Raw genomic sequence first — 13,570 nt, 5'->3', positions numbered from 1 at the left:
CCATTCAAATTGTTTTTTTACTTATGTAACTGTCCACATGTCCTTGTCCTTTGGTCATTTCTTTAGTCGCTGCTGAGATAAATTAACCTGCCTGTACTCTCCTTCCTTCATTCATGGAATAAACAGCCTGCAGTTAAAGCTTTTAATTTCGCATCGACTTCAGAGGAAAACACAAAACAGAAGCACAAGTAACTCATAAAACCACATTGTGTACTATGGCACCTCAGCCTTGAGAAAATGACCCATAATCCCCTGCCGCCTTTTGTTGTTCCTTTCTAAAAGAGAGACCCACCCTTCCTCCCTGCATCCCTCCCTCTGTGCTGTGCTCCCTCTCTCTCTCCCTCTCTCTCTCCTTTGGTTCTCTTGCACACTTGCCCAGACACACAGACACCAGCGCACCTCTAAAGGTGGTGGGAGCCACAGTATGCGTTGCATTGCGATAGCATTTTGCCAGAGACCTGCTGCTTTCTGACTTCTCATCGCCCAGCTTTCAACTACACCGAAATACAAGCAATATGTTCCGACGCACTAAAAGGTACACCGAGAGGCTCGAGACAGAGCAGAGACGATTCAGTTTCTGTGATGTAGGGTGTGGTAGGACCGGCTATCTGTTTAATCTCCTGATCCTCTGTCCTTTTTCCTCTTTCCTACAGTTTCTGCAGTATACAGATAACCTCTACTCTGATTTAAAAACTGCTCTTACTGAAGGTAGCCTGCATGGAGTTCAGTTTATAAAATGTTGCCATTAGAGGCAATGTAAAAATTAAAAGTTGCATGAGATGCTTTTATGGTTTGCTGTTAAAGTGATAATCAGTCCAATTAATTTAATGCTGAACCATCTAAAACGATCCAGCTGCTTCAGCGGAGACCTGACACATGCGTTCACTTTTTTATCTGTGCCTTTTGAGAAAAAGCTAGTAGTGAAATATTATTATTAAAAAATAATAATGCATCTGTCTTCTTGTTGGGGATGGCCAAAGCATCACGGATCTACTGAAAATGAAAAGTTAGTAAGAATCCTGACTCTTGACATCTTGACATATATATTGTATATAAGGCCCTCACTAAAGATTTAGACCCTGGCAAAAGATAAGTTGAAAAGTTGCATCAGTGACTCATCACAGTGACATTTCTAGAAGCACAGCAAGTAGACCGATTCACATTTGAAGTAATCAGTCAATAATTATATGAGCCAAAAATGAGTCAAGCAGAACCCTACGTTTAAAATGGATTTTTATAGACTGTGATTCACCGATGCTGAGGTATTTCTCTGGACTTGGATGATTGGGTTGGTTATTTGGGGAAAGTGTTCTTTGTAAGATATTGACTTCCTGTCAGGCGTTTTTACTTTCATTTCAGCTGCAATTATATTGTGAAACACAGCAGCTGAAAAGTGCAACTATAAAGAATAATGTCATTATCACATTTTCTGAATTAATAGTCCGAGCCCATAATACAACTCGTGCTTAATAGATACTTTTAATCACTCCATTGTCAACAACCTGACAAAGTGAGGTGACATTTGGGCACTGGGGGTTTTCTCTTTAGTAACAGCAGCAGTGGAGGTCATACTGACTCGCTTAGTGATTTTTTTCTCCATTCCTGATCAGGGATTAAAATAGCTTCTATTACAGAAGAGAATAGACTCTTGCTATGGCCCACCTGAGCCCAGACGCACAGGCAGACAGATGGGAATATGCCAAAGTCTCGCCATTTTAGTATCTGCCACACTCCTGCAGTGATACTGAAGCCTAGCGCGTGGATTTAGTTAGTGAAGAATGATCGGAACACGACACTTTTAAACACTTCCCTTAAAAACATATTTCTGAGGGACTAAAGCAACGAGATACGGAAAGAAAATCCCAGTCAGCAAAGACGGAAGAAAGGCATTGGGTGATTAAGACAAGGAAAGTGATGGAAGTTGAAAAAGAAAGAGGTTGTGCAAGAGGTGAAAGGGGGAGAGACTGAGATAGCATGCAGGGCCCTGGGGTGATATCTGTGTCTGCTCGTCCATTAGGGACCAGCTCACTAAGGTTACGTGAGCGCGTTAGAGATTCATACTAGCTTTGACTGTCCTCTCTCACTCGCTCTTTATTTCTTTTTCATCTCCCTGTCATGCACTTATTCTGGTCGTACATGGGGCATGTTAAGTAAGGAAAAAACAGTTTCTTCAGATTGAAATTTTGGTTTTTCTTTATTCACGTGTGTATAAGTGTACTTGAATGGCTGAATTTGTGGGGACCTGCATTTTAGACCTTGGAAGTGGGGACATTTTTGGAAAGTGAGGACATTTTGGCCCGTGCTTACTTTCTGACACATCTTAAATAATAATAAACAAAGTTTATGTGCATGTGTTGTTCTCATGTCATGGGGACGTGAGAATATGTGTTGGTTGCATTAGGGGACCTGACTTCTTTGTGTGATGATAAAGGCCCTGTAATGTAAAGCGGTGTGGTGTGATAGTCGATTTATATTCTTTTTATGTAGTACACTTATGTATACTTACTTGTGCAGTGCATGAATTGTAACAATGTATTGTTCTCTCTACTCAGTGATGGTAATAGTGCCCGTAACATTTGACTGCTAGACACAGCGTTTTGGGAACATAGGTTAAGTGGGTGATTTTTAGGATGTCAGGAGTCAGGATGCTTTCTCTACAGCTAAACCCCTTCCCCACATGGGAAATGTCCAACCATAATATAACTGCCATATGCAGACATAGCAGATCTCTCAAGGTTTCTGTAAAATTTCTTTTCCTGCCCCCAAAGATGAAGAATCTACGGTTTGAAGTATTCTCATATAAAAGGTCTCCATTACTTTTATTACTGTCCTGACATATGTAGTGTAGCAAGACCCAGTGTTACAGGCATCAGGCGCTAGAGGTCAGAGAGAAGTGAGTGGAGACGATGTGCAGTAATTGGTGAGTGTTGTGCATGTTTACCTCGGGTGCTGTGGCTCAGGTGCTCTCACAAACAGAAAGACATAATCACACCCGGTGCATGTGCGTCCACATTACACAGCTTTGAGACACACACATATTGTGTCCTCTCCACACACCACCATGCTGCCAGCTATACCCCCATCTTCTCCTCATAAACACGTCTCCTCTGTAACTAAATAAACCCATTACGCGTCACTTAACCAATTATGTGCAAACCAAAGGAGGTCCGTGGGAGGCTGAGGCACCTGGGTCTGACTGTAGCGTGCATCCTACTAAGTGATGCAGTTTACCCCCAAGAGGAACCTAAAGTTCAATACCTACAAGCTCATACAAGTATATCTCCTATTAAGCCCTGCTTTCAGTGAAGGGCACTCTTTCCTTTAGTGTTAGAGTAATGGGACTCTTACAGCCTTTGATCCTCTTCCTCCTCCACTGTCTCCCTCTCAGGGCTCCTCTTACAGAAATCTTGCTTGATAGATCCTGCTCCTGTCTGCTGCTCTGTACTACTGCAGACTGACAAGAAAAGATTTGAACCTGTTAGAGTAAACAAAACAAAAAAAATATATATAAGAGTGTTTCATCCTTGCTGATGGGCTTTGAATTCCTCTCAGGGAGCTTTGGGACCCCGGAGAGCCGAGGAAAACCGGAAATGGAAAAAAAAAAGGAAAAATAAGAATGATGGTGTCTGTTTGACTTTTCTCTTGGCCATGGTGCATTCAATGAGGCAGTGCTTTTGACATTTAGCACAATGCTTGGTGTAGCTGAGTGGAGATTTGATGGAGCCGCGTGAGGACAGTGTTTTGCCCCAGGCTGTCTCCATGACCATTTTACTGTCTGTCCTTGCCTTTTTACTGCTGGTCATGTGGCCAAATTGACAATACTGCCAGACCTACCTACTTACAGTTTAGATGGAGGAAAACGATCAATACACTCTGTCCATATCCTGCACAAAACCCACTCTATCTACTGTATTTAATAAAGCCTGATGTCATACCCTAATCTTACTGCAGAGATAATAGGATTAATTGCTTACTCAGCTAAATGAATCACGATTAATGGTAACTTAATACCAATTTCCTAGCTCCTTGTTGTGGGAATTTTCCTTCTTCTGTCTGATTTTCACGAGTCCCCTTGGACCCAATGGTGGTTTTCCAGTCATAATTTAGTAACTATATAAAGTCATAGAATGTCTTACAACTTTTCCATAGCAATTAACAAAAGAACATAAATTATAAGGACTGGATTTAACTGTATGTGTATCTGCTCTAACACAGGCAGGATCTCAGTCACTGTCTAAATAGGGGAGGATTCACAATCTCAGTTTCCTGTTTCGTAGCTTGGTTAGTGAAGTTTGAAGCCTTGAGTTAAGTGTTTTGACTGTTTCCATTATTCATTTTCTTTAAACAGACATTACATGCAAGGGTGGCTGTAAATGCACGCTCACATAGTAGCAGTAAGTCAGACACAAGGGAGCTCCAGTTTAAAGCATGCCCTCCTCTACAGTGTTTGATTTTTCTGTCTAAGACTTTATTATTTACTCAGGCCATAAACATATGAGGGACATGTTGGATTGAAATAGTAGATATAGTTTGATTTTAAGGTTTTTTATGCTGCTTTAAATGTAGAAAAATGCCTTTCTATAAAGACGGACCAGTCAGGATTGACATAAGCGATATGAGAACAATCGCTTTGAGTCACCATAACAAGCTGCTTGTTTTATAGGCTGACATGCATCAGCAGAAGGCTAGTTTTATGGGGAAAATAGATTACCCTGTCACAAAACTATGTTTATCTGGTTAAAATTCGTTCAGAGCACTGGTATGAATTTTGTGCTTTTTGTGTCTACTTTTGGCTTCTCTTGTCTGGAAGCAGATGATATATTATACATGATATATGAAATATTAGCTGTTTAGTGATGAGAGAAGTGCACTGTAGCTGTAAAGCAGCATTAATAGGGAGTGAAGCGGCTCTCTGTAGATTAGCTTTGAAGACCAAAAACCTGCTGTTTCACCCTCCTTTGGCACAGATTCAGCCGAGTCATTTATCACGAATCATTTGTTAGCAGCAGCCAGACGAAGAAGCTTTAAGAGTTACTCAGTGAGATTTTGTATTTCGATAGAGAGATCACCTCCCAGATGTTGTAATCATTTTATATTTGCTTGTATGTGTAACCCGGCCATAAATTACATATTGTTATAATTACACAAATTTTATTTTCCAGTTTATACCTGATTTTTAGGACCTTCAAGCCTGTAGTTATGTTCTTTATCAGTTGGAGCCCCTCATCATTGTTCTTCTTCTTCTTTGGTGCAACCCTATAAATACAGTGTACCCTTTTGGTCTCTACCCTTTTCTACAATTCCCCTGTGGAAGAGGTTGGTGTCATTTCTTTCCAGACATTGTACAACACACATATAATGTATATTTAGCCACCATGATATTTCTGATTGTGTGTCTTTAGTTCAATTATTGTCATCATTGTGCCTGTTTTTGTTAGATGTTAGAAATGTGTAGGCGCCATTAATGCTAGCATGAATATATAATTCTGGCTAGCTTGGGAGTTGTGGTGGGTTGAGCTAATCCTCTCCCCCACTGTTTGTATTTGGTCAGAGGAGCTGGAGCGAGCAAATTATTTACTTGGAGGTCTTTCTTTCTTTTACCTTTCTTTGTCAGACACAATGCAGAAACACACCGGTTACATATGGTTTGGTTGTATGTATGACATTTTTATTCATTTTTTACATTTACTTTATATTTTTGTGGTGAGGTTGTGGTTCTCTTCCCTGAGTTATCCCCCACCTCATAGTGCTGCGGAAAAAGTTACAGAGCTTTTTCTGTTTCATCATTTTCATTCCAACCATTTTAGGAAGGCCACTTTTATTACTAAGTCCCTATTGCTTAATTTCCTTTTACAGCTTACTTCTTTGTTTGCCCAGACTCTTATTTCACTCTCCCTCCCTTCACCATAAAGCAGTGAACTTCAGTGGCTTTTTCCCCCCTTTTCTTCTTCCTCTCTGTGGTCCCGACTTGGTCTTATCTTATATCTCTCTGCTGCAGGCTGCGTAGCAACAACCCATCATGTGACCATGACTCCCTCCTCTCCACCACATTCCCTCTAGAGTTATAAAGCTACAACCTCAGTAACTTAGTAACAGAAATCTGAATCTTCATTTGTCTTAAGCCATTAAATGGTTCATAAAGAAAAATAAAATGTCATCATCCCATTTCCTCCTTTTCTCTGAATCATCCCTTCATTATTTACCTCCTAATGCTCTAAAGGTTAGCTCTCCCTAGCGCTTCATCAGCAATACATTCCTCTACCACTTAAATCCTGACTTTTCTGGACTGTCTTCTTCTTCACCAGCGCCTCAGATCTGCTTCTATTTAACATTTGTAGAATCTCTTGCGAATGGTGTGGTTTCATCAATATGAAGCAGCGGTGGATAGCGAGTGTTTGTTTGTTTGGTTTTGTCACACTCTATTCTGTATGATCTGCTCACAATGTTCCTCACGTGCTCTGTTCATGCTACGAATATATGTAGACTGTGTATGTGTGTGTGTAAAATGGTTTAAAAAAACTGGGTCATATCTACCATGTGTGTGGGTAATGAGCACCCCTGTGAGCCCTTTCAACCCTCCCTGCATCTAACTCTTGTTTTTCTTCTATTGAATTTGCAGTCAACTCGTTTCCCGAGGCGTTCCCTTTCCCTTATTTTACTTTAATGTCATGCTTGTTCCAGCTAGCCCCTCCATCTCTCTCTCTCTCTCGCTCTGTGCATCTCCTTTCTTGCTGCAGCATCCATTCCTTAACCACCCCCTCCCCTCCACCCTCTCTTGAGCCACTGGCTAGTGCAGCCCATATTTGCTAAGTGTATTGGAGTGCACCTCACCCTTTCCTCCCACCCCTCTTTGATCCTGATTGACCATCCAGGAATGGGAAAAAAAGCCTCTGTTTTCTGCATAAGCAATGCCACAAAACAGAATCGCTGGATGTGTATTAAATAAGGTTCTGCATGCTTAAAGCATTTATTTCATGAACTCTACCAGAAGAAGCTCAAGGCCAAGTGCTGTGTGTTTACACCCAGCCTCCATTGATTTCCTGCAGCACTGAGAATTCATTAACCATGTGCAGTCCTGCTGCCGAGTTTGTCTTTATATTAATCTTGTAGCAATCATCTTAATGAAAGCCTGAAACTATAATCATACACTGGGTTTGACTTAAAATACATGCATGCACTCGCTGAGATGGTCCCTTGCTGGGATCAGCTCAAGGTCACGGTGTGTGTCACAGCGAGAGCTTTAATGTGATTATCGAGATACAATCAGTCCAGGTTAGAAAGTGTGAAATGGCAAAATAGCGGTTATCAATTCAGTCTATTGGCATATGTGATCAATATCCGAGAAGCTACTTACACAGCTGATCGATCAGCATTCAGGTAATGAAAACAGATAGGTGAGATAAGATGGAGCTTGCTCAGAAATGTGAGCCTTTTACATTACTCTACAGAGACATATCGCAGAGTCACCATCAGACTTAACTAAACTGAATGAATATAAATATGTTTATTCAAGATGAGCAAATAATGTATTCTGCAAAGTCACTGTAGCAGTGGAAGGATGCCTGATGTCAGCAGATCCACTTAGGAATGTGGAGAGTGTCACCAGGAATGGACAAACATGCAGTCACAGCTCCTTATCGTTAATTCTGCGCAGGTTAGGCTTGGCTTTACATAAAAGTCCAACACTGAAAACTGTCACTTGACAGCTTGACAGTAGATGGAAATTTATGAGTTCAAATCAAGGCAGCTTTTTAGATTTATATCAGTCTGCTATCTGCTAGCAAAATGAGCCTGCCCTTCATCCAAATGACCTTAAACCTGACACTCCAATCACTCAGGTTTCCCAGCAGTACACACACCAAGTTTATTGTGGATGAAATGAATGGTCGTTCATTGGCCATATAACATAAGTGAGATTGGATTTTCTATAAAATTAGCCCAGACCTCCTCCCACTGCATGCACTGCCTCCATAAAGTTGTGTACCAAAATAAATACGATTGTAATTTGTATTCATAAACACATTAGCAAAGATAAAGCTTCTATTTTATTTAATCATTCAGTATGGTTGGGTGATAATATTCCTAGGGTTTGGAGGGCTTTCACATAGTGTGTTTTTTGGGTTGGTTGTGCAGATGTTAAAGCTTCCTCTTGCATAGACTCACAGAAAGTGCTGGAACCTTCCTGTTACCTATTGTATACCTATGGTTATCTATTACAGTAAGTAATAGGTTTGGACCAACCTATACAGCAAGGATAATAATAACTATAGTGCCACACTACAGTATCACTTTACTGTCAGTGACATTAATGCAACTGAAACGAATCATGGGTCTGATTTTTGTACAAATATAGTGGTTCAACTTTACATTTATTTTGGGGAGATTAGGGCTGAATTAAGGCCCTCTGGTTCTCCATCTTGAGTGTACTATTCATATAACCCAGCAAATCAGAAAAGATGGAAGTTGGATGGATGCATGGATGGAAATCGATCACTAAGTGTTGTGACCAGAAAAGATACTGTCACAGTCATGTGTGACCTCATTCTGACATCACCAGTTATCAGATATGACATCATTTATGTTTATAAATAAACTGCAATGAATGATTTCATCAATAATGAAAACTGGAAAAATTCTAAAGTCATTCTGAGTCTGTGACCCTGCTAATGCTGCTTTATTAAGGTGCTGTTTTTGCTTTATATATTTATATCACACTTATATCTGCATATATATGTGTGTGTGTGTGTGAGAGAGAGAGAGAGAGAGAGGGAGAAGAGGTGACACCTCTCCTCCTCACATGTGACCCCATGTGACAGCGGGCTGAAAGGGAAGAGAGGGGAGACCAGCTCTCCTCTTTATCTGGCAGCAGCAGAGATGAGATGGTGCTGCTTGCGTTTTATTCCCAGTTGTATTTATTTGCAATTATTCATGCCCCATGCTCATGCCACCTTGAAAAGCACATTGCTTTTTTTTTTGTTTGTTTGGTTTGTGTTTGTCAAAATTAAATTACTCTGCTCCGGTGTGATTGTGACAAAGTAAGTGGATCTAGTGAAAGCAAACAACTTGCTCTGTTTACTGCCTAATGGCAGAGTTAGAGATAATGATATCATGTGTGACATGAGGAACCCACAGGCAGGTTTGAAATGAGTCAGTGTGGTAGTGACTGCTATTAAGAGACCCGTAGTAAACTGAGGTCATAAAAGTGGACATTTTTGCAGTATTTCTCTCTCCAGTTTTTAAAATTTTTTTTTTTTTAGAAATATCACCTAAATCCTCTCTTCTTATCTTGCTTGTTGCCTCTCTCTCTCTCTCTCTCTCTCTCTTCCAACTTTGGCAATCCCTCCCTCTCTCTCTCTCCTCCTTTCTTATCTTAGCTGAGGGGAGGCAGACAGGGATGGATGGCTGAGGAAATTGAATTCTCTGTATCGCCGTCGCGCCCCTGCAGTGAGCTGCTTCACGTGTCCGCCTCTCTTCCATCCACACTTACAGCTGTGCATGCATATATTTATGCACAGACACAGTGCTTAGTCACAACTCTGTTGTGGTAATGTGGATGTGAGTACATTTACATCTTCTTTTTCTCAACAGCTGTCGTACAAGCAACAGAAAAAGTCTGATCCTGACGACCACGTCCCCCACGCTCCCACGGCCTCACTCCCCTCTGCCCCTCCCTGGACACCTCGGTATGTACCACAAAAGCCCTAACGCCTCCCCTGTGAGCTTGATTTTAATTGATTTTGATCAAAAATATAGGTGAAGATATTCCGACCTCTCAAAAAAGGGTTATTCTACTGGTTCATCATGTGTTTACAGTTTCTTAGTTTTATTCTTTTTCACTTCACTGCAGAGAGTTAGAAGATCGATCCCTCTCTCATGTCTGTATGGTTAAAATTAAGTTAGAGCTAGTAACAGGATAGCTTAGCTTAATATAAAGTCCACTTAAGGCCAGCGCCAAAAGCAAGTCAGTTGTCAAAGTCTTCTGTGTTAACATGTCCAGCTTTACAGAAGAAATAAGAATGAATAATTCCTGCTACTGTTTGTGGTTTAAAACGAAGAAATAATTATTGTTTTTGTGTCTGCATGCTACTCCCATTTAATTTATGCATCTTGCTAACTAAGCTTGCTAGCATTAGCTCATAATTTTATCACTCATCCGTGTCATCTAAATTTACTTTAAAAAAACAAACAGACAGATATGAAGGCCAAAACTGGTAATGTTCAGACATCAAAACTCGATTTTATAAATTAATGTTGATGTCACTGAGCTTATGTCTACTTTTTATATACAGTCAATAGGTGAAATGATTAGCCTTTGAAGTTGTCATGGTAATTTTACATGGAGGGTGAAATCAAGCCCATTTTACGGTGGCCCTGAGAGGCCAAACGGACTGCAACTTAAGAAAACACCAACAATAAGAAAAACGCTTCAAAAGCACATAAAACACAACGGAAATAGGAAAAAACAGATTTCCAAAGGCACTAGGGAAGTGTTTCTGGGGAGACAATAACCCGACAGACCAGTTGCAGGAACCCAAAACAAGCTAGATGTGTTTTATCATGATTCATATAATACTGATGACGGATTTTTTAGGCTAATAGTTAGGCTAACACATCCTGTGTTTTCTTTTTTCCTATTTCTGTTGTGTTTTGTGTGCTTTTGCAGCGTTTTTCTTATTGCTGGTGTTTTCTTAAGTTGCAGTCCGTTTGGCCTCTCAGGGCCAACGTACCATTTTGATCTTCAGTGTCTCAGATCAATTAACTTCCACTTGGTGTCAGTGTAAAGAAGTTACACATTTAATTCTCTAGACGAGTTGTTTCCTTATGTTTTCCGTCTTCATGGCAAACTAAACACGTCATCATAGCAAGAAAACAACAAAAAGCAGTATATTTCCAACAATGATCTCAAAGTTTACTGAGCTGAATGTGAAAACACAGCTCCCATATGAGGTTGATTCTGTTTTTGTCTGAAATATTTTTGAAATTTGGATATATATGTAACTCGCATTTGTTCCCTGTCGAGTTTCACTAAAGATCAAAGATAGGCCCTTAGGTTTAAGAAAAAAATCTTAGTTTACATTAAGTTTTAAATCGGTTTACTCCTAAAAGCGTTGCCTACTTATTATGAGTAGTTATGCTGTGATATTGAACTAAAGGAGCAGTGGGAGACAGCTCTGCGTCTGCACCTCACAGCACGTCACTGGATTTCCTGTTGGGACTTGGCCACAGGATAAAAGGCACAGTGGCATGACATACTACCACTTTGACCTTCTCCTACACTCGTGCCGTTCTTTTGTGTCTCATTCTCAATGCATGTCTTGTTGTCCCACCAGGAAGCAGCCCACTGGACAGCCCACGAAACTTCTCTCCCAGCAACCCAGCCCACTTCTCATTCGCCTCCTCCAGAAGGTGACTGCTTCCCGGCACTGCAGACTACACACTGACTGTGATTGCACCTGTTTACTCTCGGCCATATTTGCACAAGAGGTGTGAGAGGGATAGAAAGTGAGATAGAGACAGATAAGAAGAGTCGGTGTGAGGCAAAGGTCACAGAGGGGAGAGACACCGAGCAGGTGTGAGCTCCAGTGGAACAAGAGGTGCAGATGTGTTGTTGAGAGAGATCTCACACATTCTGGAGAGCCTCTCGCTGCACTCGCAGGTTCTCACAGCGTAACAGGGTGACTCATGTATGACAGGGCCAGGCCATTACATTCACAGCTCCTCTCTGTTTAGTCACGCTTGTTGCCTGTGTCACACATCTACATCTGTTCATGTTAATAGATTTTAGATTTAGGCCTTCACGTGGTTGCTTTTGTCTTTAGGCTAAAGACAGCGTGTAACAATATTATAAACACTAGTTCACTTCAAACACAACAGTTTAGAGAAGAAGGCCCTTTTTTTCTCGGGAGGCGCAGGTCCAGAAAATAAGTTGTTTGGCCTTGAGCCATGAAACAACGGCTGCATCCATGTAGTCACATTCAGAAATCTTATGGCAGGTTATAAGAGGATTAGAAGCAGATTCATGGCATCACGTTTCATTTTAATGCTCAAATGTCTGCATGCTTTTAGTCACGAATCACATCGTCCTACAGAAAAATACTTTAAGTGGATCATGTTCACTACAGTCTGTAATTTGATACTGCTTTTTGTGGTAATTTGTTTTTGCCATAAGCTTCAAAAATAGTTGTTAATTTTGAAAATATGTCTTCAACTGTAGCTCTCTAATCTGCATTGTGTGAAAAGCGTTAGATGTATTCTATGGTTGTAAGTATTATCTGGTAATATGTATAAATATTTAATATCAAAATGCTAACTATGTATTGTAGTGCACTGAGTGAACTATTAAACCTGTGAGCTGTGAGTTGTCCCAGAGTGGGAAGTGACAATAGTAATAATACTACATTTTATTTATAGGCCCCTTTCGAGTCCCTCAATGTCGCCTCATATTGGTGCAGTAATTTAAACTTGCATACACAAGAAACAAACAAAAACACAGATTAAAACTGATCAGGATAACAATGGGCTACAATGCTGTTTAATTATGTTATAATGAAGGGTGTGAAGTCTGAATGTGATGATGGGTTTTGAAATGTGATTTAAAAATAGAAGGAGAGTTTATGGTCCTGAGATCAGGTATTTCAAAGTCTTGGAGTAGAGCAGCTACAGGCTGTCAGGCCCCATGGTGGACAGTCCAGGTTATTATAGCTAACTAAAACTTCACTAAAAACTAACACTAGTTATGGGGGAAAATGTAGTTAGCTGAAATTAAAATAAAAATGTGACTTTTGAAAAAATATAAACTAGCTAACTATTTTATGAACTTGGAGAACTATCCATCCATCCAGGGTCGCGGGGGGAGCTGGAGCCTATCCCAGCAGTGATAGGGCGAGAGGCGGGGTACACCCTGGACTGGTTCACCAGACAACCATTTGCACTCAAATTCACTATCGGCAATGGGCAATTTAGATTGATCAATTAACCTGTCCCCACTAACTGCATGTATTTGGACTGTGGGAGGAAGCCGAAGACTTGAAGAACTAACTAAACTAAAATAATAACTAAAATATTAAAAAGTATCCTTAGTTTTAGTATTTGTTAATTTGCTAAAAAAATGTAAATACAGCTTGCCTGATGAGGCTTTGATGGATGTATTTATTCCGACTTTGGACGTCTGCACTAACGTTCCTAGATCTTAGACATTTTCAAAAAACCTAAACCGAAGCGAGCTAACCCACTCTGGACGCTAACTCAAACTTAACTGAATACAGAACAAAAAGAAATGAAATAAAAGTAGAAAATATGAAACTATAATAACTCGGGGATCGATGCAGACAGGGGGTGTAGCTGGGATTTAGGTGCAGCATTTACAAGATGCACTTTTTATGGCTGCATTTATGCTACAGGCAGACACGAGTTAAGTGCTTGAGCTCGCTCTCAGGGTTTGCTTATTTACCTTACACTAAATACAACGCCTCACGTCATCCACTGTATTAAAAACAACGAGGCTCCATCCACACTCTCGTGTTCAAACAGCAGAGATGTATGTAGGCGGCCAATTAGGCTGTTATTTACT

The 13,570-nt window shown here is 40.5% G+C and overlaps 1 protein-coding gene across 3 annotated transcripts in view; it reads left to right on the top strand.

Annotated features, from left to right (window-relative positions):
• The window catches only part of LOC113021230 (microtubule-associated serine/threonine-protein kinase 1-like), a 54,919-nt gene that overhangs the window by 15,820 nt on the left and 25,529 nt on the right, over window positions 1–13,570 (top strand). For 2 of the 3 annotated variants that reach the window (XM_026165764.1, XM_026165763.1), the window contains exons 3-4: window positions 9,589–9,683; window positions 11,331–11,406. In XM_026165764.1, coding sequence (XP_026021549.1) covers window positions 9,589–9,683; window positions 11,331–11,406 — 171 coding nt within the window. Of the gene's footprint in view, window positions 1–374; window positions 536–9,588; window positions 9,684–11,330; window positions 11,407–13,570 lie in introns of those variants that run through there. The other variant, XM_026165765.1, reaches the window with a different exon arrangement.

The sequence above is a fragment of the Astatotilapia calliptera genome, chromosome 4 (assembly GCF_900246225.1).
Source record: "Astatotilapia calliptera chromosome 4, fAstCal1.2, whole genome shotgun sequence".
Taxonomy (NCBI): domain Eukaryota; kingdom Metazoa; phylum Chordata; class Actinopteri; order Cichliformes; family Cichlidae; genus Astatotilapia; species Astatotilapia calliptera.
The sequence above is the reverse complement of the archived record's forward strand: the minus strand, read 5'-3'. Positions and strand labels throughout refer to the sequence as shown.